The following is a 27,603-nucleotide window of genomic DNA, read 5'->3' as shown; positions in this document are numbered from 1 at the left end:
CACTTTGACTTCATGCTGAAAGAGGAAATCCCAGGCTGACAACACTTCAGCAAGTGGACTTCCTCATATTAGTGCTTCATCGCAGTCACACCAATGCCTGCGTGCTGTAGGAAAGAAGAATGTAACCCATTTCTTGAGCAAAGAAGAAACTGAAACATTGGCTTGGATCCACTGGATCCACTTCATGAATACTTTCTTTAAGTGGCTCAGACATGGAAACGTCACAGTACACACAAGAGGTAAGTGCTGGTCCTTCGCAAATATTGCTTTTTGGATTGTAGTTTAGTTCTGTCCTAGCTCGAATAATTTCATAATTTGTGGTATCATGGGACAGAAGATTGTCATTGCAGTACCTTAGCATAAACATTTCAAACCTTGAATTTTCCTGTGTGATGGATGCAACTGCGAGCAACATGAAAATATCTGTATGTATGAAAATCAAGGTGGGACGGTGGATCACTCTGGTTTCCTCCCACATCCCAAAAACATGGAAGAATAGGACACTCTAAATTGCCCCAAGGTGTGCGATTGGCTGGCAATCACTTCAGGGTGTACCCCACCTCCTGCCCGTCGACAGCTGGGATAGGCTCCGGCATGTCCCGCGACCCTTGTGAGGGTAAGCGGCGAAGAAAATGGATGGATCGATCGATATATAGCTATATATCTACGGGGTGTCCCAAAAAAACTATCCACACTTTAAATGGTTGTAAACCTCCCCGTGACCCTTGTGAGGATAAGCGGCTAAGAAAATGGATGGATGGATGGATGGATATGAAAATCAACATTCTGAAAGAAAAAAAAGATAGCCATCCATCCATTTCCAAGCCGCTTATCCTCACGAGGGTTGCGGGAGAGCTGGAGCCTATCCAACTGTCAACGGGCAGGAGGCACCGTACACCCTGAACTGCTTGCCAGCCAATCGCAGGGCACATCGAGACAAACAGCCGCACTCATAATCACACCTAGGGGCAATTTAGAGTCTCCAATGAATGCAAGATTTTTATGGGATGTGGGGGAAACTGGAGTGTCTGGGAAAAAAAAAACCGACACAAGCAAGTGGAGAACATGCAAACTCCACACAGGCAGGGCTGGGATTTGAACCCCAGTCCTCAGAACTAGGGCAGGCGCTCAAACCGGTCACGCTGCCCTGCTTCTTTTATACAGAAATATATAGAAATGCCTTGGCGACGAAAATAGCGGCTCTGCGAAAGCAAAAGTAAACGCCAACAAAACTTTGTCGACTAATCAGCGCGCCCCTCAAAGGGTTCCTAGTCGCGCTCCCCCACCCACCAGGACCTACTTGGATTTCTCCTTGTGGGGAGGGTCTCTCAAGGTCTCTTAAGGACTCCACCCACCAGGAGGATTGAAATAATCCAGGGGTACCCGTCTGTTTTTTCAGCGGGGACACACGAAAAACTGGGAAAGCAGCTAATGTTACTTCAGTGTATATGTGGTGTCCAAAACAACCAAAATATTGGACTGAATGTATATCGCATATCGCTTTGAGAGATACTTTCATTAAAATGGAAATGAAAATTAAATTAGGGAAGCACGTTACGCAAGTGTACAGCACATCTGCTCTCTCAATTCTGAGGGTAGAATCTTCCCCTTCAAAAAAATGACAAAAAAGTGTATTTGCCGAGGACAATTAATTGTCCAAAGGAATGAAACTGACGGTGAATGGCAGTTTCTACGTACGTGTGCCCTATGATTGGCTAGCGACCAGTCCAGGGAGTACCCCAACTCTCACCTGAAGGTAGCTGCAATGGGAAACGTAGCATCTGGTTACCGTAGTGAATGGGGCGTGAGGCGGGAATATAATTATTATTTTCATTGCCCAATGTTTTCATAGCTCACAGAGCAGCCAGTGTCCCGAAACTGGAAGAGGAGCTTCAGCTTTTCATCTGTACGCATTAAAAGTGAGTTTGCGAGGGCACCGCCGACTACACATGGCGCTGAATTCAATGTAGACGCCCACTTTTTTTTTTTTTTCATCCGATGCTAACTTCTCCCGCAGAAAGGAACCCCAACATTGAAGAGGCTGGATTCCCACGGCACAGAGGCACGTGGTCCTTTTCATCAGCTAGAGAGTTTTCCAGAAGAGGTAAACGTCCTCGTTATCTGCATTCTAAAAACACCGAGTAATAAGACCAGCGATGATGACCACCGACGGGATACAGTTTTAAATGCATAGCTCAACATGAAGTGCGTGGACATCAATGTTCCCTCCACTGCATTTTCTCAGAGACATGTGAAGATGGCGGCGGCGCCTCGCAATTACAAAGCACTCAGGTCCAAATGACTAAAACAGGTAAGCTAAAATCTTCTCATGCTATTTTTGGAAACTGAAGTCGCAATGGCAGCGCGGCTTGCGTTTGGCACGGCTGGGTGTGAATTATCGGCTCGGGCCTCCCTGCATGGAGGCCTCGCGTGTGGATTTCGGCCAGCTTCGGCATTCAAAAACATGCTTGAAGAGTGAAACCGGAAATTGTTGTTTGTCTACAGTGTGTGCCTTGATTGGCTAGTGACCAATTCGGGGTGTACCTTGTGTCCTTCCCAAAGAAAACTGTGATAGGGTCCAGCTCACCCATAACATGAGCAGAATAAGTGATCGCAAATACATATGTATGAATAGATGGGTGGCGATGGGCGAACGTAGACCGAATTTTGGAGGTCCTCGATATTCACATTAAATTTGACACCTGTGATTTCGTCTTTGCTGTGTGGATGGAGAATAAGCCAGAGAACCTGAACAGAACCACCACAACCAATTGGAAAACGTGCAAACGCCATACAGAATGGCCTCAAATCATATTTGAAGCCAGAATTTGGGAAACCACTGTGAAGCAACACTCCAACATTTAAATCTTGAAATGAACTTTGAAAATGCCACACTGTCATTTATCATATCTCTCCTTCAATCTACAGTGAACATTGCACCGAGACACAGATGTACAGATACTTACAAAGATGATGTACTTCCATATACTTAACAGATGCTTTTAAAAAGACTGGTTTAAGAAGAAGCACGGATCCAGCCTGAAATGTATTAAAGTACAAACGTATCTTTTATTTTTATTACTCTCAATTATAGCCAGTATCCATTTTGATAAAGGCAAGCCAACAAAAAAAATCTGCAGGCAAAATAGTTTCCTCTGTTGCATAAGAAGACAAAAAAGCCCGTCATAAATTAGCCAGTGCACACTGTATACTGTATTTGCGTGTATATATATATATAAAACACGGTCTGAGGACCCGGGTTCGATCCCGGCCCCGCCTGTGTGGAGTTTGCATGTCCTCCCCCCGTGCTTCCGTGGGTTTTTTCCCCGAGCGCTCCGGTTTCCCCCACATCTGATAAAAAAACATGCAATATTAATTGGACACTCTAAATTGGCCCTGGGTGTGATTGCGAGTCCGGCTGTTTTGTCTCCACGTGCCCTGCAATTGGCTGGCGACCAATTCAGGGTGCACCCCGCCTCCTGCCCGTTGACAGCTGAAATAGGCTCCAGCATTCCCCGTGACCCTCGTGAGGATAGGCGGCGAAGAAAATGGACGGCTGGATTGATATATATCTATATATCTACAGGGAGTCCCAAAAAATGTATACACACTTTAAATAGTTGGAAACATAATGTTTATTATCATTCGAAAACGTTTTTAACATGTAAAATAATTTGCAAATCGCTATTGAAAGTGTTTAAACTTTTTTTTTTTTTTTTTTGGAACCCTGTATCTATTTTGACTTCGTCAGTTAAACTTCCCCTCGCTGCAGAGCAGGTGGATCATATTTCGCTTCAGTGTTTTAGCTGCGGGCGGTGAACGGAAGCAACTTTAGCGGCTCTGTACTTTTTCGAACTGCGCGAACGGAGTCGACTGCAGTCTGGAGCCGTCGCTGAGAAATCCCACAGCTGCAGGTCGGACGTGAAAGCAGCAGCGGTTTCAGAGAGGGGAGGCGGACAACACGAAGCTCGGCCAGAGAAGCACGATGATGGTGGAGCTTGTCGCGGGTCGGAATGGAACTCTTGGCCCGTCTCCCGTGGCTCTTTTCTGAGTAAAAAGAGCTCTTTTCTGCGGAAATACAGCTCGAACGTTGATTTTAAAGACTGAGGGCGGCGATGAGCGAAACGGTAAAGAGAAGACACGCGGAGGGTCGCCTGTCGAATTTGAAGAGCAGATGGAGTAAGTTGTTGCCACTTGATACACGGTCGATGGTTACCTTTTGCTTGGCAGAGTCATTGCTAGAAAGTTAGGCCGCACGAAGCCAAAGAAATATTACATTAAAGTATGTGGACGCCATCATGCACATCGATAAAAAGCCGTTTACATACAACCTGTTGTTGCCTTTCGCGTCAACGGAATTTTTGTCCCCCAGCAGGTGTTTTATAGCTAGAATGACTTTGGTGGTTTTACAAACGATTTTCACGGTAACAGCCCTTAATTATTGCGTCTTTTGCCCCCCCCCCCCTTGTATATTTTTGATGATTATTATGAAACTTGAAAGCAACCCATGGAGTGGGAAAAAAATGTACTTTTTCGAAATTGTTTCCTGCAACAGGTATTACACCTTTTTTGTTTTCCCAAAAGCAAACTGATGTGGATGCTCTCCGAGCCACAGGGGAAAAAATATATTTATATATTTATATATATATATATATAATATATATATATATATATATATCACGTAGGCATGTTACTAAAAATTTTCCGACCACCTGTGTAACAAAATCTTTTGATAGAGAATGGAAACATGAATATGTTCCCTACTTTGTAAGAATCTGATAAGGATAAAGGCTCTTATGGCTACTTTTGCTGTTGCACATCTGCCAAACTTTCTTGTGCAGAAGTCACCTTCAATCATTGGGGAAATTTGTGACTGACATTTTGACTCTTTGGGAGAAAAAATGCCTCTATGTTGGTCTTATTAGTTAAATTTCCAGATTTTTTTTTTTTTATTAAATCCAGCCATCTCATTTTTCCAAGCCAAACTGAGTGCAAGCAGCTTAACAGAAAAGACAAATAATAATAGTTCTCCTCAACCATATCTTTTAACCCAGTGATTTCCAACCTGTATAGAGCCAAGGCACATATTTTATAATTGAAAAATCCCACGGCACACCAACAAAAGTAAATGTCACCAAAAATGGATCGATTAATTGCAGTATGTACTTCCTGCCATCTAATAGAAGAGGATTTTTTTTTTGTTCTGTCTGTCATTGTGCCTCACTGACATAAACAGATGAATAAAGATACATTATTTCTTGGAAATGTGTTTTTTATTCTTAGCAATTACATAAAAATGTGATAACTTCCCCCGGGACACCTGAAGAGCGCTCACGGCATACGAATGTACCCCGGCTCACTGTTTGAGAATCACTGGTTTAACCGTCGTGTCCGAATCCTACGAACATGTGATTTTGGATGCGAAATGGGGGAAGATTTTCGTTTTCATCAGAACCACTGAAAATCTTATCTGAGAATTTTTGAAAAATGGAGTAGTGATGGGATTTCCCAATAACATCACTGTAGAAGAACAAGGATTACTTGCGCCAAACAATGGGAAAAGGCAGTTTTAGTAGACCTCCACTTAATCTGGCACAATGAAATGGAAAGAAATTGGTGGTGTTTTTTTCTGGATTTAGTAACATAAATACAATTTACTGTAATATGAATGCTAATACTTTTTGCCATGGAAAAAGTTAACTTGAGATGTTGCAGCATATCATGTTAAATGCACCATTTAGTGTTTTTTTTTTTTCAGGTTGACCTGAATGTGATGAAAGCAGTTGATGTTGACTTGTCGTTTTTTTTTTTTTTTTAATACAGCGCTATAATTTAAAAAAATTCACAGCTGGGGTAATGCTTTGCAATAATCTATTCACCAAATTATGGACAGCTCATACGCTAACTATATGCAGAACATGCACTTTAGAACAATTTCCAGCCGGGGGGGAATTCACTCTGTGGTTGCCGTACTGAGAGCCAGGTAACGTATATCATATGTTGTTAAATTTGTTGTTTGACAGATATTTTAATGCCATTAAACAGAGCTTCGTATAGAAATCCAAGCTCCTTTTAGGTCTTTAGAGCAGTTACTACTACATTCTTAATTTTTTTTTTCTATTTTTGCCTTGAACCGAGCGCACTTAAGCTCCGTTATTCATCAGTTGGATGTCTTTTTTTTTTTTTTTTTCTGTGCAAAACCCAATGAGATTCTTCCTGACTGACTTCATGTTAACTGTGGAATGTGGTTGTTGACATGGAAAAGGAAACGTGATGACGCAAAATTATGAAAAGCTTCAATTGGAGTTTTGATATTTGCCATATTGATTACAAGGATATTTTCTTGAGGTCAAGTGTAATAAAAATGCAGGCGATTCCATATACATGTATTTGGGTCCCTTTTTGACAGATGTTTTCTGGGCTGCAGCATTCCCTTAACTTTTGAATCGACAGCATGCTGTTGTGACATGTTCAGGAGCCTTTGGGCGTGGGGCTGTTAAACAAGAGACTTTTTTTTTTTTTTTTTAGATATACAACTGACTATAACCCAGTTTAGAAATGCTACGTGTATTTGGACCTGTGTGTCAGGCAAAATTAGTAATGCTCCATACTACTTCACTGCAGTTTTACAGACACAGACCCTTTCCCCCCCCCCAAAAAAAAAACCCAACACAATATCACAGAAAGTTCATTTATTTCCATAATTCCAATCAAAAAGTTAAACTTTCATAGATTATAGATTTAAGGGAACCCAGTTTAAACAATTTCAATTATGTACTGTAAAGTGAAGAAAATAAGTATTTGAACACCCTGCTATATTGCAAGTTCTCCCACTTAGAAAGCATGGAGGGGTCTGAAATGTTCATCGTAGGTGCATATCCATTGTGAGAGAGATCATCTAAAAAGAAAAATACAGAAATCACAATGTATGATTTATTTGTGTGATACAGCTGCAAATAAGTATTTGAACACCTGTCTATCAGATAAAATTCTGACCCTCAAAGACCTGTTAGCCCACCTTTAAAAGTCCACCACTCCATGTATTAGCCTGAATCAGATGTGAGGTTTTTAGCTGCATAAAGACACCTGTCCACCCCATACAATCAGTAAGACTCAAACTTGGAACATGGCAAAGACCAAAGAGCTGTCCAAAGACACCAGAGACAAAATTGTACAACTCTACACGGCTGGAAAGGGCTACGGAGAAATTACGAAGCAGCTTGGTGAAAAAAGGCCCACTGTTTGTAGCAATCATTAGAAAATGGAAGACGCTAAACATGACGGTCAATCTCAGTCGGAGTGGAGCCCCATGCAAGATATCACTTTGTGGGGTCTCAATGATCTTTAGAAAGGTGAGGAATCAGACCAGGACTACACGACGGGACTTGAATGAAGATTTGCCGAAGTAAAACAGAATATATGTGCATGAATGAAAGGGGCGAAGGGGGAAGAGTTAGCGAGGGTGGGCGACTTCAAATACTTGGGGTCAACAATACAGAGCAATGGTGAGCGTGGTAAGGAAGTGAAGAAACGGGTCCAAGCTTGGTGGAACAGTTGGCAGAAGGTGTCTGGTGTTCTATGTGACAGAAGAGTCTCCGCCAGGATGAAGGGCAAAGTTTATAAAACACTGGTGAGGCCGGCCATGATGTACGGATTAGAGACGGTGGCACTGAAGAGGCAACAGGAATCAGAACTGGAGGTGGCAGAAATGAAGATGTTGAGGTTCTCTCTCAGAGTGAGGAGGTTTCAAAATTTCACCCAAGCCACTACAAGAGCAGATGACTGAATGCTGATTAAGCACACCCTGCCATTATTTTTTAATATATTAGTATTTTCAAATATATTTAGTGAAAGTCCTATACATTCCCGCACTGTCTCACTTGATGGCGCTCCAAAACGACAGCGAAAACAACGTCATTTACTCATGAACGGGCATCCGCTTGCACTGTATGGATAGCACGCATGTCGACTGAGTTGTAGAGAAGCGAGAAAGCAATTCAAGCAACATGTCTGTAGAGAAGCTGAATAAAAGTTTTAAGATCTGATGACAGACAAAATTAAATATAAATTATTTCACCACACTGGAAAGGAAGTAGAAAGACGCATTATAAAATAAACACCGAGCTTGAACTTCCACAAATGTAAAACTATCAAACTTTGTATCACAATGAATTAGGACAAATCTTTCACATCAACAGAATTGAAACAAAGAACCAAAATCGCTAAAATTCCAGCGATCCCCAACCCTACGGTGGAGGGACTCGGGTTTAGATGAGATCCACTCGGAGATCCTCAATGCTCTGGATTTTCCGGTGCTGTCTTGATTGACATGCCCATGCTTGCATCATGTGGATATCGGGAACAGTGGCTCTGGAGTGGCTGACCCTATTGGTGGTCTGACCGTTGAGTATTTTTCAGCTATGGTTGAATTTCAGGGATTACGTTTGTCATTTTAATTGCGGTTCTAAACTATTCTTGATTCTGCTTCTTTTTGGGGGGTTGGATTCAAAAAAAAAAAAAAAAAAAAGCGTGCATGGTTGAAGTAAAAGGTGTCTAAATGATGAATTTCAATTTTCTGAGCAGTCTGCCGCATAGACTAAAATGAACATTTTGACTTGGGGTTCTTAATAAACAGTAGACATCATTTGTAATTCCAGGAGTGGAGAACAATTGCCAATTCTGTGTTCACAAGATTAACATTTCATACGTGCTTTGGCTTTAGAAATATAGAAACCACCAGGTAACAACAACAAAAAAAGTGAATTCTTGTTAGTTTTCCTCTGCTCTGTGATATTATAAAATTATTTATATTCTGAGCAGCCTCTTGTGTGTTTTAATTTGAAATGTGGATGTCTATTTTGAAGTGAGGAAAGTATTTAAATTATTTGTATTGATGTCTGGTTTTGTATGGAGTGGTCGTTTTAATTTTTTCCTTTTCATTTTTTCAGTACTTCCGAATCCAAATGCAGAATTTCGGTGATGTGGGCCAATCAGCCTATCCTCACTGTATTTCTTGGTCACATGGGTGACTCATCCAATCAGGTCCCTAAATAGGGGATAAGGCAGTGAGCACTGAACCAATTTGATCACGTTGTCCATTCATCCAATATCTGAGGCGCTTATATTCAAAAGGGTCGTGGGAGTGCTGGAGCCTAACCCAGCTATATTTGGGCAGGAGGCGGGATTTACCCTCAACTGGTTGCTAGCCAATCGCAGGGCACATACAATCATTCACAATCACACCCACAGGTAATTTAGAGACTGCAATTAATGCATGTCATATATATATGTATATATTTTTTTTTTATAGCTAGTAGGCCAATATAACTTTTTTACTAATGAGTATTACAGTTTGTTCTTTGGAAACTGTGACTTTTGACCTAAATAAAGTGTTTAATTGTTGTACACTTGCTCACAATTGTTTATAATTTTGGTTTGCTCTTGATGACTCTTGTTTGGTATGAGTCATTTTTCACCCTCACCACCCACTTCATGAGAACAGGCTCACTTAACACATTGGGAAACCCTGCACTGAATCAGCACATTCTCAACAATAACCATTTGGACATGACTAGTTGTTGCTCGGTTACTTGAGATTATCCTGGTAATCTTGAGCTTGTTTTGTAGTACAATTTCAGGTTTCTGTGTGACAACCTTTACTTTCCCAGTACTTAATGGAGAATTTTAAGTACTACCCTCAGGGGGAATGTGATTACCCAACAGTTTTTAGTAATATTTATTTCAACACACTTATTGAAATATTCTCCTTCAGTCTTGCGGTTTTGACTGTTAATCAAAAATATTTTTTATTATATATCAACTCTAAACACTGTTCTTGTGGACAGTTTTGTTTTATTGTACATCTGCCACTACCCACGATAAGCAGTTTTCAGTTAAAGCTTCTTGACTGCACTGTTATCTTCTTTTTCTTTCGGCTTGTCCCGTTAGGGTTCACCACAGCGTGTCATCTTTTTCCATCTAAGCCAATCTCATGCATCCTCCTCTCTAACACCCACTGTCCTCATGTCCTCCCTCACAACATCCATCAACCTTTTATTTGGTCTTTCTCTCGCTCTTTTGCCTGGCAGCTCCATCCTCAGCACCCTTCTACCAATATACTCACTCTCTCGCCTCTTGGAAACTTCCAACTTTTGGCTGTCCCTCTAATGAGCTCATTTTTAATCCTATCCAACCTGCTCACTCCAAGCGAGAACCTCAGCATCTTCATTTCTGCTACCTCCAGTTCTGCTTCCTGTTTCTTTCGTGCCGCAGACAATAATCCGTACATCATGGCCGGCCTCACCAGTGTTTTATAAAGTTTGCCCTTCATCCGGGCGGATACTCTTCTGTCACATAGAACACCAGACACCTTCCGCCAACTGTTCCACCCCGCTTGGACCCGTTTCTCACTTCCTTACCACATTCTACATTGCTCTGTATTGTTTACCCCAAGTGTTTAAAAACTAAAAACACTTGTGTGGACTTTAAATCTCAGCTCAAACCTCTGTGTGTGGAGTTTGCTCTCAATCTGCATGTGTGGGTTTGTCTCCAGGTACTCTAGTTTCCTCAGAAATTCCCAAAATGTTTTTTTTTTCCAGTTAATTGAAGGCTCTTAAATCATTGCTTGCTATGAAGCTAAATTAATTGGTTTGCTTCTCTTCAAAATAATATTGGCCATTGCCATTTAAAGTTTGAGTTTGAGAAAGTTCTTCTTTGGAAGTTTTTGCAATCCTTTGAGATGTGAATACAGCGCAAGTATGAACATTCTTTCCCTGGAGTTTGAAGTAAACAAATGTTTTAGCAGTCTGCAAGAACTGTAGCACTCTCTAAGAATTATTAGGACAGCCTAGTCAAGGACTACGTTGCCAGGACACAAAAAAACAGTAAAATCTAAAAGCTAAGATTTTAAGCTAGAAAAAGGAAAAAAAAGCTAAGAAAAGAAAAAAAGAAAGAAAGCCAAGATCTTAGCTAAAAGCTAAGCAAATGTACAAGACTAGAATGAAAGACCTGAACCTTAACGATCAGCAATTTCCTACTCTTGTGGCTATACGCGCTATATGTTTCGAGTTACTTTAGTCAGAAGAGAAAATGTATTGGAAGACCCACTACAGGCCAAGATAGGCTTCTTTCATTGAGACACTACAAATCTCTCGAGTAACGTTGCCAGATTAGTGTTATCCCATTCAGTAGTGACTTCATCAGCTAATTTTTCTGCTGTGGATTTTATTGTCGGTGGTAACATTAATCATGGTGCCTAGTATAAATATTGTCACAGTGTTTTCAAACACAGTCCTTGGCGAAAGCTACTGCGCTTTTATCCCATTAAGCTTTCAGAGCAAACGTCAACAATTTGTCTTCTGCCACTTTTTGGCTCAGAATTATCAATCTTATTGACAGTGTTGGCTGAGCCACAGTCCTTAAAAGTACCTGAAATCAAACCAAATCCACCTTACAGTGAGTTTTGCTTCTGTTGAACCCTGCTTATCTGTCAAATGTTATGTCATATAACAGCTAAACTTTATAATGTTTGCTCCTATGTCTGGTAAATTAAATTATTCCAATGCAAGTGGACACTTTTTTGTCTCAGGAAAGAATTGGGATGGTCTCTGGAGACAACAATCACTGCTCTTTTGTCCGTTTGTATTGTTTCTTAATCATGTATACATCTGATCCATGGTTGTACTCTGACAATTAAGGGTCCGTTAGTATGGAAGTAGATTAGTGCCACCAGGATTTAAATTTGAAATGTTAAGGGGTCACATTTTCAATAGTTGCTACAATTTGCGGTATGAAATTCAACCGACTACCATTCGCTGTCTAAAATTCATCGTCTTTGCCACCAGGCAGGGTTACTTCAGGTCAGAACTGAACACCCAGCCAGTCCAGTTATGCTTTCTTTGTATGTAACGTCACGTGACTAAGAAAGCATAGCTGCGATTGGCTGGGTGTTCTGCATGGTGCAGATTCAAATTGATATCCTGGTGTCACAAATCTATTTCCATACATTAGGACAACTTTTTTTAAAATCTGTAAATATTTTTATTCTCAGGCAGGGGTGTCAAACTCATTTTTCTCGAGGGACACATTGTAGTTTGGGTTTCCCTCAGAGGGACGTTTTGACTGTGAAACGTCTCATGTTTACATAATCAATTTATGAGCCAGAATCCGAATCGGAAATCAAGGGTAATGTGTTTTTCACCTATTCATGTTTGGTAACACAAAAATGCTTATAATATCTGAACTTGATCATTTATGATATATGACAATTTGAAATTTTGGTACGGATTTTTACATGAATCATGGAAATGGAAACTCTAGATTTGGCTTCGCGGGCCACATAAAATCATGTGGCGGGGCGAATCTGGCCCCTGGGCGTTGAGTTTGACACCTGTGTTCTCGGGGAAAAAACCCCAAAGTAGCTTGATCTTGGATGTTGCTGGGTAATGGGTCATCCAGCATCTTATGTACCGAAGAACAGCCTAGGCGCTCAATGAATAAATCTGTCAATTTTAGCTTCTCGCAGGTTAACTTTGGGCAAGAGGAGGGCCTGCTTGCCACCCCCGTGTGGCAGTCCAGTACTTAAGGCAGTTGACAATGGTCTACAGTCCCTTAGTCAATTGGTATTCAGGACATGGTGCAGGCTTTCCCTTAGTGTATCAGGATACCAAAACCAATGTGCAGTCATACACTGTTTAAAAAAAAAAAAGGTGCAATCTTAAAAAAATAATAATAATAATACATGCGGAAAAAAAATGTGCGTAATAGCAAGGCCGCAGAAAGTGAACCGCGTTGTAGCGAGGGAACACTGTAATTACTATATACTGTACCACTTAAACTCACAAGGGTTCCAAGTCTGTTGGAAAAAATCTGTATATATATTTTTTTAATTACTATACATATAACTTTGTCTTTTGTTATTTTTCTTTTTCTGTAACAGCAAGAAATGGTCTGTTTGCAAGCCATCTGCAACAATATACTGTATGAGTGTCTGCTGAAAAATTAATGGCACGTCAATGGACATAGCCTTACAGAATTGTGAATAACCTCATACTCATGTGTAAGTATTTCAATACACCTTAACTGACATTATTTTGCAACAGGTACCATCCCAGTTCAAGATGGGGGTGGACGACCAAAAGCACTCAAGAGGCTAAGTGCCATGTGGTCTTCTTTCCGCAAGGGCAAAAGAGACAGTGAGTTTTATATAATATACAGTAACAACATCAGTTCAAATCTTCTTCCCTTTTTGACTTAACCCCTTTCATGGGTCTCCAAAGCAAATTATCGAGCCATTTTTTTTTTCTCCAAGAGTCCTCACCACATCCATAAATCTGTGTTTTGGTCTTCCTCTTTGACTTCTTTATAACATTTTAGCACAACTCGTCATTGTAGTATAACACAATCAGTATTATCGTTATTGGAGGCCCCGTGGCTCAGTGGTTAGAGCAGTGGTTTGATGAACCAAGGGTTGTGGGTTCGTATCCCACTGGGGCCTCCACTCCCTTGGGTTGCGTCAGGAAGGGCATCCGCCGTAAAAATTGTGCCAAACATATATATGCGTTCATCTGAGATGACATGCTGTGGCGACCCCGAAAGGGACAAGTCGAAAGAAACCCACAGTATTATCGGCATTGAATAGTTTGCGAAGGACATTCGTCTGAAATCGTTATATTCATTAAAACAGTAAAACATGGACACAAAAACTTAACATTATGCTACATACACTTTGCAGTTAGTGTTCTCAGTTTCCGAATGCTTATTCAGTGTTTGTTTATAGGAAAGTTAATGTAACAGTGGTAAACATGCAGCTCTCCCAAATTTTTGGGAATTTGTTGCAGGCATCACATCAAAATGAGTTGAAATTTACCAAAAAAGACATTCTTCAGTTTGAAATATTAAAGACCTTGTCTCTGCAGTGTATTTTATCGTATTTTCCGGAAAACAGCGTGCACCAGATAATAAGATGCGCCCACTCTGTACAGCAACCTTCCCGTACACGAGCCGCACCTGACCTATATGCCGCGGGTATATACCATACCAAATTAGATATTCACACAAAGACTTTGTAATTTTTTTACGTACCTTGTTTCCAAACAATTAATATAGCACAGCAGTAAAATGGCTCAAACATAACAGAAAAGTCATTGTTTTTAATTGCCCATCCTCCTGTATACTGAAACCACGAAAGCCGTTGTCTTCAATATCGGAGTTGAAGAGCCTCAGAAAGTGTCAGTCAGCAACGAATTCAATCTGTCATTTTCATCTTGAGTTACAGCTGAAGTTGTGCTGTTCGCCTAACAGCAGTCTAGCCTTTTAGTCCGTTGGTGATATTAGATTCTTTCACACTGCTCCACACATCTAAAATTCACCGGCAGACCTCAGAAAAGGAAGACCTTCGCATTCGGACAATCTTTGTGAAAGATTTTGAATTAATTATATTAAAAAAGCTATTTTGCGTTTGTGCATGTCGTGCTTTATCCTGCTTTTCAGGGCACCAAAAACTAGTGCCGTCGTCATTTACATGCGCGAATTGTGGCTTCGTCTTCTTTTACAAGCAGTTGAGGTAGATTCTTCTTCTCCTATGTGTGCTGAAAGTAGTCTACAGATTTGAGGCATCTGTGCACGCTGAAACCCAAGCGCATTATCGAGGATGCCCATGTTTTAACCATTTCGTTCGAATACATTTTTTTTCGTACGTTTAAACTCATAGCTTGTCATGACAAAAAAATATATATATTTGTTCTACACAATGTGCCGACTTCATTGGACTTCGGTTTTGTGTTTCGCTTTGGGCATTTCACTTAGTCAATGTTGACAATACATAATAATGAAGCAGCAGCAGCAATTGAAATTTTTAGCCTCCAGGAGTTCTGCCACCCAAGCATAACGCCACTTGCCCCACGTGAATTTTAGTAAAAAAAATTAAGATATCTGATCCTATGGGATTTCTTATTTCATAAGTTATGTCGGATAAATGTAGTGTAAAATGTGTCCAAAGGCATGGGAGAAAGCTCAGAATTACCGTCAAGTGAAATCAAATTAAAATGTTTATTTTTCTTGGCCATGATGTTAATCTTTTTATCACTGTTCTAACAGTGCATCCAAATTAAAAACAAAACTATCGTTGTCAAATTTCCATGTAGGACTGAAAGACCAAGATCCTCCAGAACCCCTGGGCCTGATAGGGGAAGACAAAGCAACTAGGCAACGCCGTTTTGTCAGTGGTCAGTACTTTTTTGAGTACCTGGTGGTGGTCAGCCTAAAGAAGAACAAGGATGGCAAGAGCTACGAACCTCAGATCACCTATCAGTTCCCTAAGGTTGGTTTGTTCAACATCTTGCCCTAATGTAAACATTGGATTGGAGTGTGTGTTCTGAACATGAAAACAATTAATGGAAATTGAGAGATCCTGTTTTCCATGTTCAAAAACAAGTGGGAAGAAGTCTAGACTTATTAAATCCCAGCTCGATAGTCAGCTATTTTGCATACCAGAGTTGTCAAATATTCCAGAACAGCCATACTTTATTGCGGTAATCACTGAATGCTGACTTTTTCGGCCAGAACGACAATCGTTCTGAATCTTGGATGGGGGAAGCTCCTTGGAGTATTTTGTTACGCCCCACCCGCCTTCAAAGCTGCAAAGTCGAAAGTTCTCTTTGCATCCATTGTCTACGCATTTTAAGTCACTAATCATTGCTTAAATGTTAGTGAATAAGCTACACTTCTTCCTTACCATACTTCTGAGAAGTATTGTTTGGGTTACACAAAGGGAAGGTGAGGAGTGGGTAGGAAAAGAGGGAAAGTCTTTACACCAATTGCTAAGATATCGTGCCATGAAGTCACAAAACACCAAATTAAGTGATAACAGAACCGCACTCGAGTTCTGGTCCGAGAGGCCGTTCCTCCGAATCATACCGAACGATCACATCGCCACCGGGAACGCTCTCCAGCACCCCCTCCTAGGACTCCAAATATGGTGGATATTCTAAACTGCTGTTTGGTGCAGACAACAGTAAACACTCATCCCGCCATCTGAAGTCTTTTCCATCGGGGTGAACCCCAATGTATAGGCGGCAAGTCAGGGGGCAGTAAGCGTACCCCCACTTGCTCGGCGCCTGCCACCGTGGACAAATCCATAGTGGGAGGCAGGCACGGGGAGAACATGCAAACTCCACACAGGCAGGTCCAGGATCGAACCCGGGTCCTCAGAACTGTGACCAGTTGCTCCCCCGTGCCGCCTCTTCAAAACAAATATGTGTTAATTTATGTAAATCGGTTCCAAGTAATTATATTTATGTGCGAGAAACACTCTTGGTCATTCCACTTTATCATAGTATAACATTAAAATCATTGTTGTTTAACACATGAGGAATAAACAACCCATATAAACTTATTTGTAAAAAGAAATAAAAGTTTTAGGTGATGTTTCATTTTATCTTTGTAAGATAAGATTTTGAGTTTCTACAGTGTGGATATGGGAGGGCTTTCCAACTGATAGAGGGCCATATGAACTAAATTGTGCGTGGCTGCTCGTGCGTTTATGTGCTCATGCCTGACGTGTACATACAGAGGGATGGGATGGCCAAATTTCAAAAGGAAGAAGAGGAGCGCACATTAAAAGCCATCACACTCTTCTGCTTCCCAGAGGGTATCACATGGGCCCCTTTGACAGAATATCACAGGTACATCTGAAACCACGTCATTTATTCCTGTCTTGTCGGTGGTGTACCCCGTCTCTCAATGATCATATTCCTCATGTGTTTGCAGTGAGACCTTTTCCTTTGTTTTAACGGAGATTGACGGGAGCCGAAGAAATGGATACTGCAGGCGTCTACTGGTTAGCATGTCACGTGTGTGAGCTGGAAATAGTCGTAATGTATCCTAACCACTTTCCAACGTGCAGCCTGGTGGGAAGGGGGCTCGTCCGCCTGAGGCGTACTGTATCATCAGCAGTTTGGCTTGTTTTGGCCTGTTTTCCAAGGTGAGAAAAACACAATGTTTGTTATAACACAAATATTTTTAAGTGGGAAAAATACTTCCATGCCAAACACCTCAATTTTCTGTTGTAAATTGCACACAAGTATTTTATATCCCTGGTTAACAGAGATGGGGGGAGGGGGACTCGAGTCAAATTCAATTGCCACATTTTTGACTTGCGACTTGCTTGCGAAATAGAGAGAGAAATCAGGAAGACCTGACTGACTTGAACTACAAGACTATACAAGTTTGGTTTTTTTTGGGTGGGTCGAGGGGGGTCATTCACACCAACCTGGCAACACGTTGTGTACTTGCCACTGTGACCTAGCCACCTGCATGAACAATGATGGAATGAGCTGCAAAGATTAAAAAAAAAAAAATGAGGTCCAAAGATAATATTTGGATTCAAAGATTATTTTCAATGAAGTCTGAGAAAAAGAGAGGATGGTGGAGTGGTGTTGAACGCTTGCATCCAATTTTCAGGTTAGCATTTGTCTCGAAAAGGGGCATCGCGTTCCTGTTTTAGATGAGTCAGTCTTAAGAAAAAAAGAACTGCGAAACTTTTATTGATCGGGCTCAAAAATCGCATGAAGGTTGCTCCACGTTAAATATCAGAGTTCTCGATGTACAGAGGCTGTACTCAATAAACCAAGACACACATCACAACAGGCAGTGAAATTTTGGATGGAATTTAATAGGATCTACATCAAAGCAGCAATGACTACAAACTACAAGAAGAAGGAAAGAAAATCTGGGGTACGAAAATGGACAAAAGGAACATGTGCCTGTATGGGGCATTTAATACCTTTAGTCTCCACGAGAGAGGACAATGTTGCAGCTTCGCAAGATTCTAGCAATTTTCCCAAAATGATTAGCCATTGGTTGTTCCGTGTAGCAAACATTATATTGTGTGACTTACACCTGCAAATGGCGTGGTCTTCCCCGGGGCTTAATCAAGAAGGCAGCGTTGGTTGAAGCAGGAAGAGTATTGGCGAAGGAAAACGATAAAACAAATTAAGATAGGCAGAGGAAAAGTTGCTTTCCCGCCTTATTTGGAGACTTATGACTTCCTTTTCCTGCCTATTTTGTGGCTCGCTGGCAACTTCAGAGGAACCACGCTCTGCTTAAAGTGTAACGGGTCCTACATGCTCCGATTGCCATGCTCATCTGGAAAGCCAAATCTGTCCTCATCCCGGGTTCTTTCGGTGACTGAGCCCGAAAAAAAGTAAAAGGGTTGGGAGGTGTCCCACGGGCACCCAGCTGCTGTACCCCCAACAAGGAGTGGAAGACAACGCCAGAGCAACAGCAAGAGAGAGCTCGAAGAAAGAGAGTAAGCATTTAATTACGCTGAGGGTTGACCCAAAAGGAGGAGGAGCAAATGGAAAGGGGGAGGACCACACGCATGGCTGGCTCAAGTTTTCAATTTGATTTATTGCAAGCTTCGAATCATAAACTAAAGCATTCCCGACATTGTTTCTCTCACGTAAAGAATAATAATCAATAATGAATTAATGCTTATTGGCTTTTGGTACATTTCATGTCTCTTCGGCCTTTTCCATGGTCGGGATTGTTGGCACTTTTGGAGAGTCTAGACTTAGTTTTAGGAGCCACCAAGACCATCTCACCTAAGGGCACCATCGGAAATTGCAGTTTATAGAGTCGGGGGAAGTCCGTGTCACCTCTGTTGGCAAAGCCACTTCGCTACAATGGCAACCCGCATGTTTTACGTCTCGCACATGAAAGACACATCAATGACCATGTCAAACTTTATCACACAAAAACCTCCTGATTAACGTTCATAGACTGTTTTAGGATGGTTAAAAATAAAAATACTGATATTGTGAACATTTTAATATCACTTGGTAACATAATGGGGGCTTGAGATACTTTATGCTAACTGTCACGACCTTTCATTTATGTTCATAAGCATGCAAAAGTTTTTTTTCTTCCGCCGTTTTTTTCTCATGCACTCTAGAGCGGAAAGTAACAACTAAAATATGCCGTTCGCTGAATGCAGAAGTGAAGGAGCTTTGTGAGTGTTGTGTAGATTAAAAAAAAAAACAAAAAACAAATGTGCTGAGACGTATACGGGTATGAACATAAAAATGAAAGAGCTAAAAGATGCCAAGTGTGTTCTGCTGGATGCGATGGTTTTTCATTCAGATTACGGCGACAAAAGTGCACTCCTCTGTTACGAAATACAGTGCAAATTGAGGGTAGCTACCTGTGAATATAATTTTCATACAACATAGCGTGTCTATTAATGTGTCATCATTTGTTGTGTCATCGCACTTGGAAAGCTGTCTTCACTGGGTTTTTAAAATTGAGACCCTAGCATATGAAACGTATCCTTCTAAATGATCAAACCCGACTGAGTGACTTTATTGTAGGACACAGGAGGAATGCATATTTTGACATTACTGTTTTTGAAGGATGGCATCATTTTTATGTCATGCATTATTATTTCAATTATGAATCCCTTTCCCTTTAGTCCATGAGGTAGACATTCATTGTGTTTGACAAAAAGAAAACAGTCTTGGGTTTAGCTTAATTGTCTCATAAATGTTACAGGGGTTTTCACCAAAGACTACACAGGATAGTTTGTTCAGAAATAAAGCTGAGTTAAATTGACTCAGCTTGTGATTTGCACAAAATGTGACTTATTCCCATCTCTGCTAATTAATATTTGAACTGATGACCAAACTATGGTATTAAGTTGCCTCGAGACATTCTAAAATATCTGTCCAGTGTTTCAACTATCTCTTGGTACATTCTCTTATGACTTCTGTTTTTCTGTCCGCTCGCCCCCCCCTCAGATATTTGATGAAGTTGAGAAGAGGCGGCAGATTTCCATGGCTATGATTTACCCATTCATGCAGAAATTGCGGGAGGCTCCATTCCCAGCTCCAGGAAACACTGTGGAGATTAAAAGCTTCATTCCTGAGTCGGGCACTGAGGTCAGAGGAATAGCATTCCACTCGGCAGTTATTAAGTCTTTGAAAATGACTGTACAAAGTGTGACTATTTCATTTGTCTTGTCAAAATCATGCATATATCTATATATACATACTGTATATAAAAAGTAAAAGTAGCCAACTGAGATAAGGTGGTTGCAGAAGTATGCACATCGTCAGACTGTCTAACTGGGGGATGTAACCGTGTTCTGAATGAACCAATCACATTGAAACGCATTTTAAATATGAGTCAACACACACCTGCCACTTTTTAAACTGCCTCGGATTAACACCAAATAAAGTTCCGGTGTTTCCAGTAAGCCGCTAACCACTTTTCTTATCTTTTCATCTGTTTTGGAGGGATGTCCAGTTCTCGATGATGTCACTGTTGTCATATTTTCTTCAATTGACATCTTTTTTTTTTCTGGTTTTATTGCTTTAGAAATTCTTTTGTACCGTTCTTCTAATTGATATAGTTCAACAGTGATATCCCTCTGATGCTATAGAACACAGGTGTCAAACTCGAGGCCCGCGGGCAAGATCCGGCCCGCCACATGATTTTATGTGGCCTGTGGAGGCAAACCGTGTATCAACTTCTGTGATTTTTTTTTTTTTTTAATCTCTACCAAAACGTCCAATTGTCATATCTTAAAGGATGACCTTGAGCATTTTTGTGTTGCCAATCATCAACAACAGTTGAAAAACCCATTACCCTTGAATTCTGATTCCAAAACTAGTTTAGCTGATTAAAAATTTTCATGGTTTCACAGTCATAATGGCCCTCTGAGGAAAACCGTAAGAACAAAGTGGCCCGCAACAAAAATGAGTTCGACACCCCTGCTGTAGCAGCTCTCTGAATACCATGTCCTGTCCTGTAAGACAGGCGTCACTAACCACTAAGCCGCACAGACACACTCAGCAAAACTTTTGTTCTTTTAACTGGAGTGTTACACGGAGCTTGAGAAGGTCTGTACTTGCTGGTCCTCCTGCGCCACAAATCACGTGGCAGCCGCTTCGGTTGGCAGCCGCTTTGGTTGCGTTCGGGTGAGCTACCAATGAGGTGGTGGGCTCCAGAGGAGGATACAGTAACTGGGACAGACATGATATCTCGGTCTTGGTGCTTAGCCGCCGGACTAGGTGTAACGTGACATCGGAACAAGAGTCGGACCCACAATTATTTGATTGATCAGCACCACATTATCTTAGTTGTTGTCCAAATTTACTTCCCCTTTCTAAAAGATTTTGTCAAACAGGATTTAAGTCACATTCATGTGTAAAAATTGTTGAACTTCTTTATCTTGGTCATATTTTTCACATTGATGATTGTGGATCCTTTGTATAGCTGCAGCTTGCAGAGGTAATTTTAGTTTCCTAAGTTCCCAAAAACGCTATTGCTTTTGACCGTTATTATTATTTTTTTGTATTAATTTTTTGACCATTTGTCTTCATACACGCGTGCCTCAATCACAACAAACGAAAGGCCAAACTGTTGTAGTGACTTGAGAGTATTCTTTCTCCGAGGTGGTTGTTTGTTTGGAGTTGTGTCCCAACCTGTCTTACATTGCCCAACTTACCCCTCTGAGCATGAGGCCGCGTTCCATGTTTCAACAGCTCACGTTCACCGCTGTTATTCAGCGATGCTTGCCAGTGTCTGCGTATTCTGAAGTCAGACCCTCGGGGTGGAAGACAATTTGCATGCATCTTGTTTGTGTTGTTCCTCAGATATGACAATGGAGAGACAACCTGTGGCTGTCCTAAGAATAAAAACTGTCGAATGCAAATTAGGTGATGACCTGTTGTCATTCACGCTTCGGGCTGATGGCAATTCTGTTGCCAACTTATTCCCTTTATGTGCAATGTCATAGCTAAATGCTGCTTCCCTATGTTCGCTTTGGACTCTGTGCTCCACTATTTGACCTGACTATAGATCTCATAGCCCCACCTGGTTAATATTCCATTAGCATTTCTTTCATGTAATCAGGACTTAAACCTTTTAGTGAGTTGTAGACCAGTAGGGGAACTTTAAAATCTGTTCTAAACCTGATTGGGAGACAGTATAGACTTAAAAATTGGAGCAGGATGCGCTGACCTCTTTGTTCTGGTCAGAACCCGAGCTGGAGCATTCAAAATGAGCGACACTTGTTTATTGCTTTTTTGGGGGGGACTCCACTCAGAATACCATTAAAATATTGAACTCTACTTGGATTAGTTAAAAGCATGGATGAGCTTCTCCTGGTCTGCTTGGTACATGCAAGCTTTCAGTCTGGAAATGTTCTTCAGATGGTAGAAAGCAGTTTTAATGATTCATTGGATCAAAATGTTGAAAGTCAGGTGGGAATCCATGAACTTGGTCTTTGGCTTTTAAAGAGAATGACTCCAGGTATTTACTAACAGCAATCCTCTTTTCTTTATTGCTAAAACCAATTCTTAGTTTTGTTGTGGTTTGATTAAATCAATTTTTGGCTTATCCAGTTATTTATCTGCTTTAGACAGTGGCCCAACACCGCAATTGAACTCTCATCATGTGGAGACACTGCTAGATATCTGTGTGTCATCCGCATAACTATGATAGTCAAAATAAAAGTTCTGTAGAATTTGACCAAAGGGTACCATATAGAGACTGAACAGGAGGAGTCCAAGAACTGACCCATGAGGGACCCCATATATCATTGCCATTGAATGAACTCGTAGACTTCCAATGGTTCCAAAATAATATTTCTTCCAGGTAGGACCTGAACCATTTAAGGACTGTTCGATTGGGTCCTACCCACATTTTCAACCTCTTCAGTTGTATATTATAATCTACAGTATCAAAAGATGCATTGCAATCCAACAAAACCAGAATTTACACCCATGCTGAGTCAATATTCAATATATGGGCTTTGTCAACCACAGCGAACACAGTTCAAGTATTGTTGAAGTTCTTACTGATGGTTTCAAAAAAGTGTTGGTGTCCTGCTCTGATGAACTCTTGTTTAAAATTACAAAAACTTTGTATGTAGAGGTTCTAGTCAATTTGGAGTTTAGTTTTTCTCGGCTTATGCGTCAGTAATTGTCTCGCCAGATCATCCGACTGACGCGACCTTTGGACTCCTGGCTGGAACATGTCAACTTCGAAGTGCTGTTCAGCTGTCTCACAAATGAGGAGGTGCTCCTGGTGTTTGCGGCTGCCGTCCTTGAGAGACGAATCATCTTCATCGCTGATGAGTTGGGGTAATGTATCCACTCACCTCGTACTGAACTGTACATGCCTGGACAATATACCGTCTTGTACGCAAATTCGTTTTTGCAAAACTTCCCATTTGATTTGTACTACTGGTATGTAATACTGACAATTGTCAGTGTTCAACTGACTTTGAATACAATGTAAGATACATTGCAGACGCAATAATATTTTATAAGAAGATATTATTCTTCTAAAGTGATAGAAATCTCTGTTTGACTCTGATTAGAATTTGGTTGTATGGAGAAAAAAGTAAACTTAAAATTTGCATTTACAGTTTTCTCTATCTACCAACCATTTTTTTTTTTTGTATAGCACTTGTACCCAGCAGGGTCATGAGTAAGCTGAAACCTATCACAGCTTTCGTTGTCATTCATTAGACTAACTTTATTATTACAAATAGAATTATGAACTGGATAACATTGAATTTATCTTGTTTTTGGCTCAAATATTATACAATATTAACTACAAGTTGCATTAGTGTTGTGTAAGTCGTGATCTTAAAAAATGTCCATGGTTTTTATAATTTTGGTCTGTCATTCAAGGAATGTAAAAAATGTAATATATGAGCAATAACCTTGGAAGCATAGAATTCAAATGATTGTTCTTCCATATCAAAATGCTCAATAAATGTATTACTTTACTTTGCTACTCTACTCCCCAGTGTAGCTTGTTAATCCAAATCTTTTTTAGCAAACATTTTTTTTTTTTCAAAATTGTTTGGGTGATGTATTTTCCCAAATGGGAAAAATAGGAAAGATTTCAAATGAGTTAATTACTGGAATTCCAGGACATTAAAAAATATTTTGTGGTTCAATGTCATGCTTGATTAATTTCTAATTTTTTAGAAACACCTCGTAAACCAGTTCACATTTTGGCAAAACATTGAATTCTTTGTTAATGTCATCATTTCTGGATGGAAGTTTGCACGCATTCTAAAAATAAAGGATTGATGGACTTAATCATGAATGCTAAGGCAATAATTTAGTTGTGAGTTTATTAAGTCTGTTGAAAAGTGAGTGAAATACCAATACGGCATGTGATCCATCAAATTATTCCTTCCTTTAAGCTAAGTTTTGTACTGTAAGTGAACTTCCTGATATCTACTTCAACAGAATGTTTGATTTGCTTTGTTGCGTTGGAGTCAGAGAAAAACCAGAAAAACTAGTTTTCCTAAGAGTCCCAGTGGGCAAACAAGGGAACAACCCCCAACATTCATGACGTGCACTCAGAATATGCAGCCTGAACTGTCAATAAGCAAAATCTTATTACCTTTATACACTGTGTGACTTAGTGGGTAATTGCTGGGTAAATCTTTTAAGAGTTGAAACCTGCATTCAAAATTTTTTTTCTTTAAATTTAAAAGCGCATTTGATCGAGTTAACCTTTTTCAAAACTTGATATCTTTTCCCCATTCAAACTATAAATGTATAAAGTTCATTTTAACACCTTGCATTTTCTAATTGTCGGAGACATAGTTTACTAAATGGGCGTGACATCTGTGCTCATCATTTTAGGCTCGATAACGTTCTCTTTTCTCATCTCATCCCTCTACAGCACTTTATCGCAGGTCATTCATGCAGTCGCGGCGCTTCTTTATCCTTTTACGTGGCAGCACACCTTTATCTCCATAGTTCCGGAGATCCTAATTGATGTTGTGATGGCACCCACCCCGTACTTGCTGGGAGTACAGAAACGCCTGCTTGACCTAGTTACCGACCAAAGCGATGTCAGTCACGCCTACTTGAAGCTTTGTTCTACTGAAATAAAAGCAACGGCGTTGTTAAACGTTGTGTCCCTTCCTACTCTTTCTCACAGCTGCTGATAGTGGATCTATCGGAGAACAAAAAGGAAACCTTCATTGTTTCTGTAAGAGATGAGATTTTTTTTTTTTTGTCAATTGCATGCAAGTATTGTGCACAAGGTTCAAATAAAGAAATTAAAAGGTCAGAAAATGCTCTGTTGCAGATCGGTGACGAAGGCTCTATTCTTCCCCCAAAACTGCAAAGCGAAATCCGAGAGGCACTCAGCCAGAGGAAGAAAGGATCATGTAGGTCAAGTATGGGGTGTTCAATATCATTCGTCATTTATTCATTCATCACAACATTTGTCTCATCTCTTTCAGCGACCGAAGATCTGAACCGTTTGGTGTCAGAGGCCTTCCTACTGTTCTTTGTGAAAACCGTTGGTCATTACACGTCTTATGTGAAAGGCAGTCAGGCTGGAAATCAGCGGACGTTTGAGAAAAGAACCTTCTACAAGGCCATCGAGTCAAAAACAACTCGACACTTTGTGAAGAAGTTTATCCAGACTCAGATGTTTGACCTGTTCATCCAGGAGGTGGAGCAACAGCAGACTGGACCGCAGCAGGGTGAGGCTATTCACAAAGCTGGCACTCCTCCATTTACAGTGGTGCCTCAGTTCTCGAACACAATCCGTCCCAGAAGGCCGGTTGAAAACCAAAACGTTCAAAAACTGAAGCGTGTTTGCCCATTACAGTGAAAAAAAATTAAATAACGCGTTCCGAGCCTAAAAAGTTTTTTTTTAATTTTTTTTTTTTTTTTTTTTTTTTTTTTTTTTTTTTAGCTTTTCCTGATAATAAACTGCATAGTAGAAATACATGTATTGTTTAAATACTTTATATCAGGGCTCAGCTACCTTTTTGAGGCTGTTGGCTGCTTCATGAGCACCGATCGTATGAAGGGCTACGTGACCTGTTTGGGGCAAATTTCAGACTCAGTTCATTACACGTACATAAAATATTTTTGGTTTAATTTATTGTAGTAAATGACATTATAAGTATTTTAAAATTTGAATTCACGTAAGCAAGTCAGATTCAGAATTTAAAGCACAAATAATAGTAACAATTTGTGGCCTATGGCATTTTTAGAACATGCCATGTATGGTCCTTGGGGGCTACCATTCGCCCGCGGTCATCGCGTTGGTGACCCCTGCTTTATGTAATTAAATCATTTAAGAAATATATATATTTTTTTGCTTAAAATGTATGCTTTAGCCTAGTAGAGTATGCTAGGCTGGGAGTGCATTGCCGTATCTGTAGCGACTCGGCCCCCAGCCTTGTAAACCTTTTTTTATTAATAAAAGTGCAGAATAACTTTAAACAAGCAATAATGGGGGGGGGGCAGACAAATTTTATATGCACAGAAAGTACACAACGTACAAAAAATTTAACTTGCAACTAGAGGTAGGGTTAATGGAACAAGAGAAAAAAAGCAATGCATAACTGTTTCAAGTGTCTTCGGTGGGGATGACTGTCCCCTTTTTAAGAACGAAAGAGTCGAATGTAGACTGTTTCTGCCGTCTTATGAACACCTTCCTGAAGTGGCTCATAACAATGTCATTGAAAATTTTCAGTCCTCTACAAGATTCTGCTTTGTTACGGTGATGGAGTTTGACAAAATTATGGATGTCATTCCATTTAGCGCTGATGGCTTTAATATCGGCACTTGAGACATCCTTCCTGCCTTCAGCCTCATCAGAATAAGAAGCAACTTTTCGATTTCCGCCAAGCTCTGTGGCCTCTGCTTGGTCAACACGGTTGCTCCTTTAGCAACATCACTCGCTTTGAGGGCATCCTTGTGTTTCAGGATGGTGCCGATCGTCGATTTCGCCATGTCGTACTTCTTCGATAGCTCAGAAACACACAAGATTCGTATTCGGCTATCAAATCCTTCTTGGAGTCGACAGTTTTACGCACCACTTTCCTTTCAGCACCAGCAGTTCCCCTTGCCTTCTTTGGAGTCGTGATCGGGGGTTAATGTCGCTCAATTCGAAGAAAAAAAAAAGTTAGTACAGGGACACGTCCGCACGCAGAGGAGTGTGTGGGTCAACTGGTTGCGTCGTTTCCGTTGTTTTCGGGGGTGCGTTTGAAAGCACAATCACAAATCATCGTTGGGTCAGCTGGTCGGGGCGTTCAAATAATGATTTTCGTTCGAAAACCAAAGCAAAAATGTCTCAAATTTCGTTCGAAATCCGATGTGTACGAAAACAGAGACGTTCGAAAAAAGAGGCACCCCTGTACTTTATTTCAAAAGCATATTGTATACGTTTAGTGGTGATTCAAGAAGCTTGGGTTTTTGTGGGTATTCGATGTACTGTACATTTAGTGGTTGTGAAAAACTGTACCTGTCTATTAATTTGAGTTTGTGTTGTTTTTCTCTGTAGGAATATTTCACCAAAAAATTGTGGAATACCAGGATAAGAAGAAAAAGGAAAAGACCAAGAAACACTAGTTCTCACATTGACTGTATATAATTGAGTACATAGTTAATGAATGTTGCACTGTTTTTATTTGTCATTTTTTGTTAAATACTTTTGTGCAAAGATACTATATTGCTGCTACTTAGTCGAAACACTGTTTTACAGTCTAATACTGGTGAGCAGGAAATAATTTCAATCGAATAAAGAGTAGTGTTTTTTTTAAGTCCA

General features: G+C 40.5%; 1 protein-coding gene across 2 annotated transcripts; it reads left to right on the top strand.

Annotated features, from left to right (window-relative positions):
* The first annotated feature begins 94 nt into the window (after window positions 1–94).
* dennd2da (DENN/MADD domain containing 2Da) lies at window positions 95–27,603 on the top strand. 2 transcript variants are annotated; one of them, XM_061841241.1, is made up of 16 exons: window positions 95–239; window positions 1,853–1,919; window positions 2,018–2,104; window positions 2,246–2,311; window positions 13,101–13,193; window positions 15,144–15,319; window positions 16,570–16,682; window positions 16,768–16,837; window positions 16,904–16,981; window positions 19,794–19,934; window positions 22,996–23,144; window positions 24,712–24,883; window positions 24,973–25,023; window positions 25,123–25,204; window positions 25,280–25,525; window positions 27,340–27,603. In XM_061841241.1, the coding sequence occupies exons 1-16, from the start codon at window positions 213–215 to the stop codon at window positions 27,405–27,407; spliced, it is 1,686 nt and encodes a 561-aa protein (XP_061697225.1). In that variant the 5' UTR covers window positions 95–212; the 3' UTR covers window positions 27,408–27,603. The 2 variants fall into 2 exon arrangements, with proteins under 2 accessions (XP_061697225.1, XP_061697235.1); XM_061841251.1 differs by lacking the exons at window positions 95–239; window positions 1,853–1,919; window positions 2,018–2,104; window positions 2,246–2,311 and adding an exon at window positions 3,769–4,179.

The sequence above is a fragment of the Syngnathoides biaculeatus genome, chromosome 2 (assembly GCF_019802595.1).
Source record: "Syngnathoides biaculeatus isolate LvHL_M chromosome 2, ASM1980259v1, whole genome shotgun sequence".
NCBI classification, from domain to species: Eukaryota; Metazoa; Chordata; class Actinopteri; order Syngnathiformes; family Syngnathidae; genus Syngnathoides; species Syngnathoides biaculeatus.
This window is presented reverse-complemented; position numbering and strand designations above follow the sequence as displayed.

What these genes read in the sequence shown, in the direction of transcription:
- dennd2da (XM_061841241.1), top strand. Translation starts at nt 213, where the DNA reads ATGGAAACGTCACAGTACACACAAGAG. An exon ending in TCACCTATCAGTTCCCTAAG is followed by an intron (nt 15,320 to 16,569) that starts GTTGGTTTGTTC and finishes GTGTACATACAG; the next exon opens with AGGGATGGGATGGCCAAATT. An exon ending in GTTTTGGCCTGTTTTCCAAG is followed by an intron (nt 16,982 to 19,793) that starts GTGAGAAAAACA and finishes CCCCCCCCTCAG; the next exon opens with ATATTTGATGAAGTTGAGAA.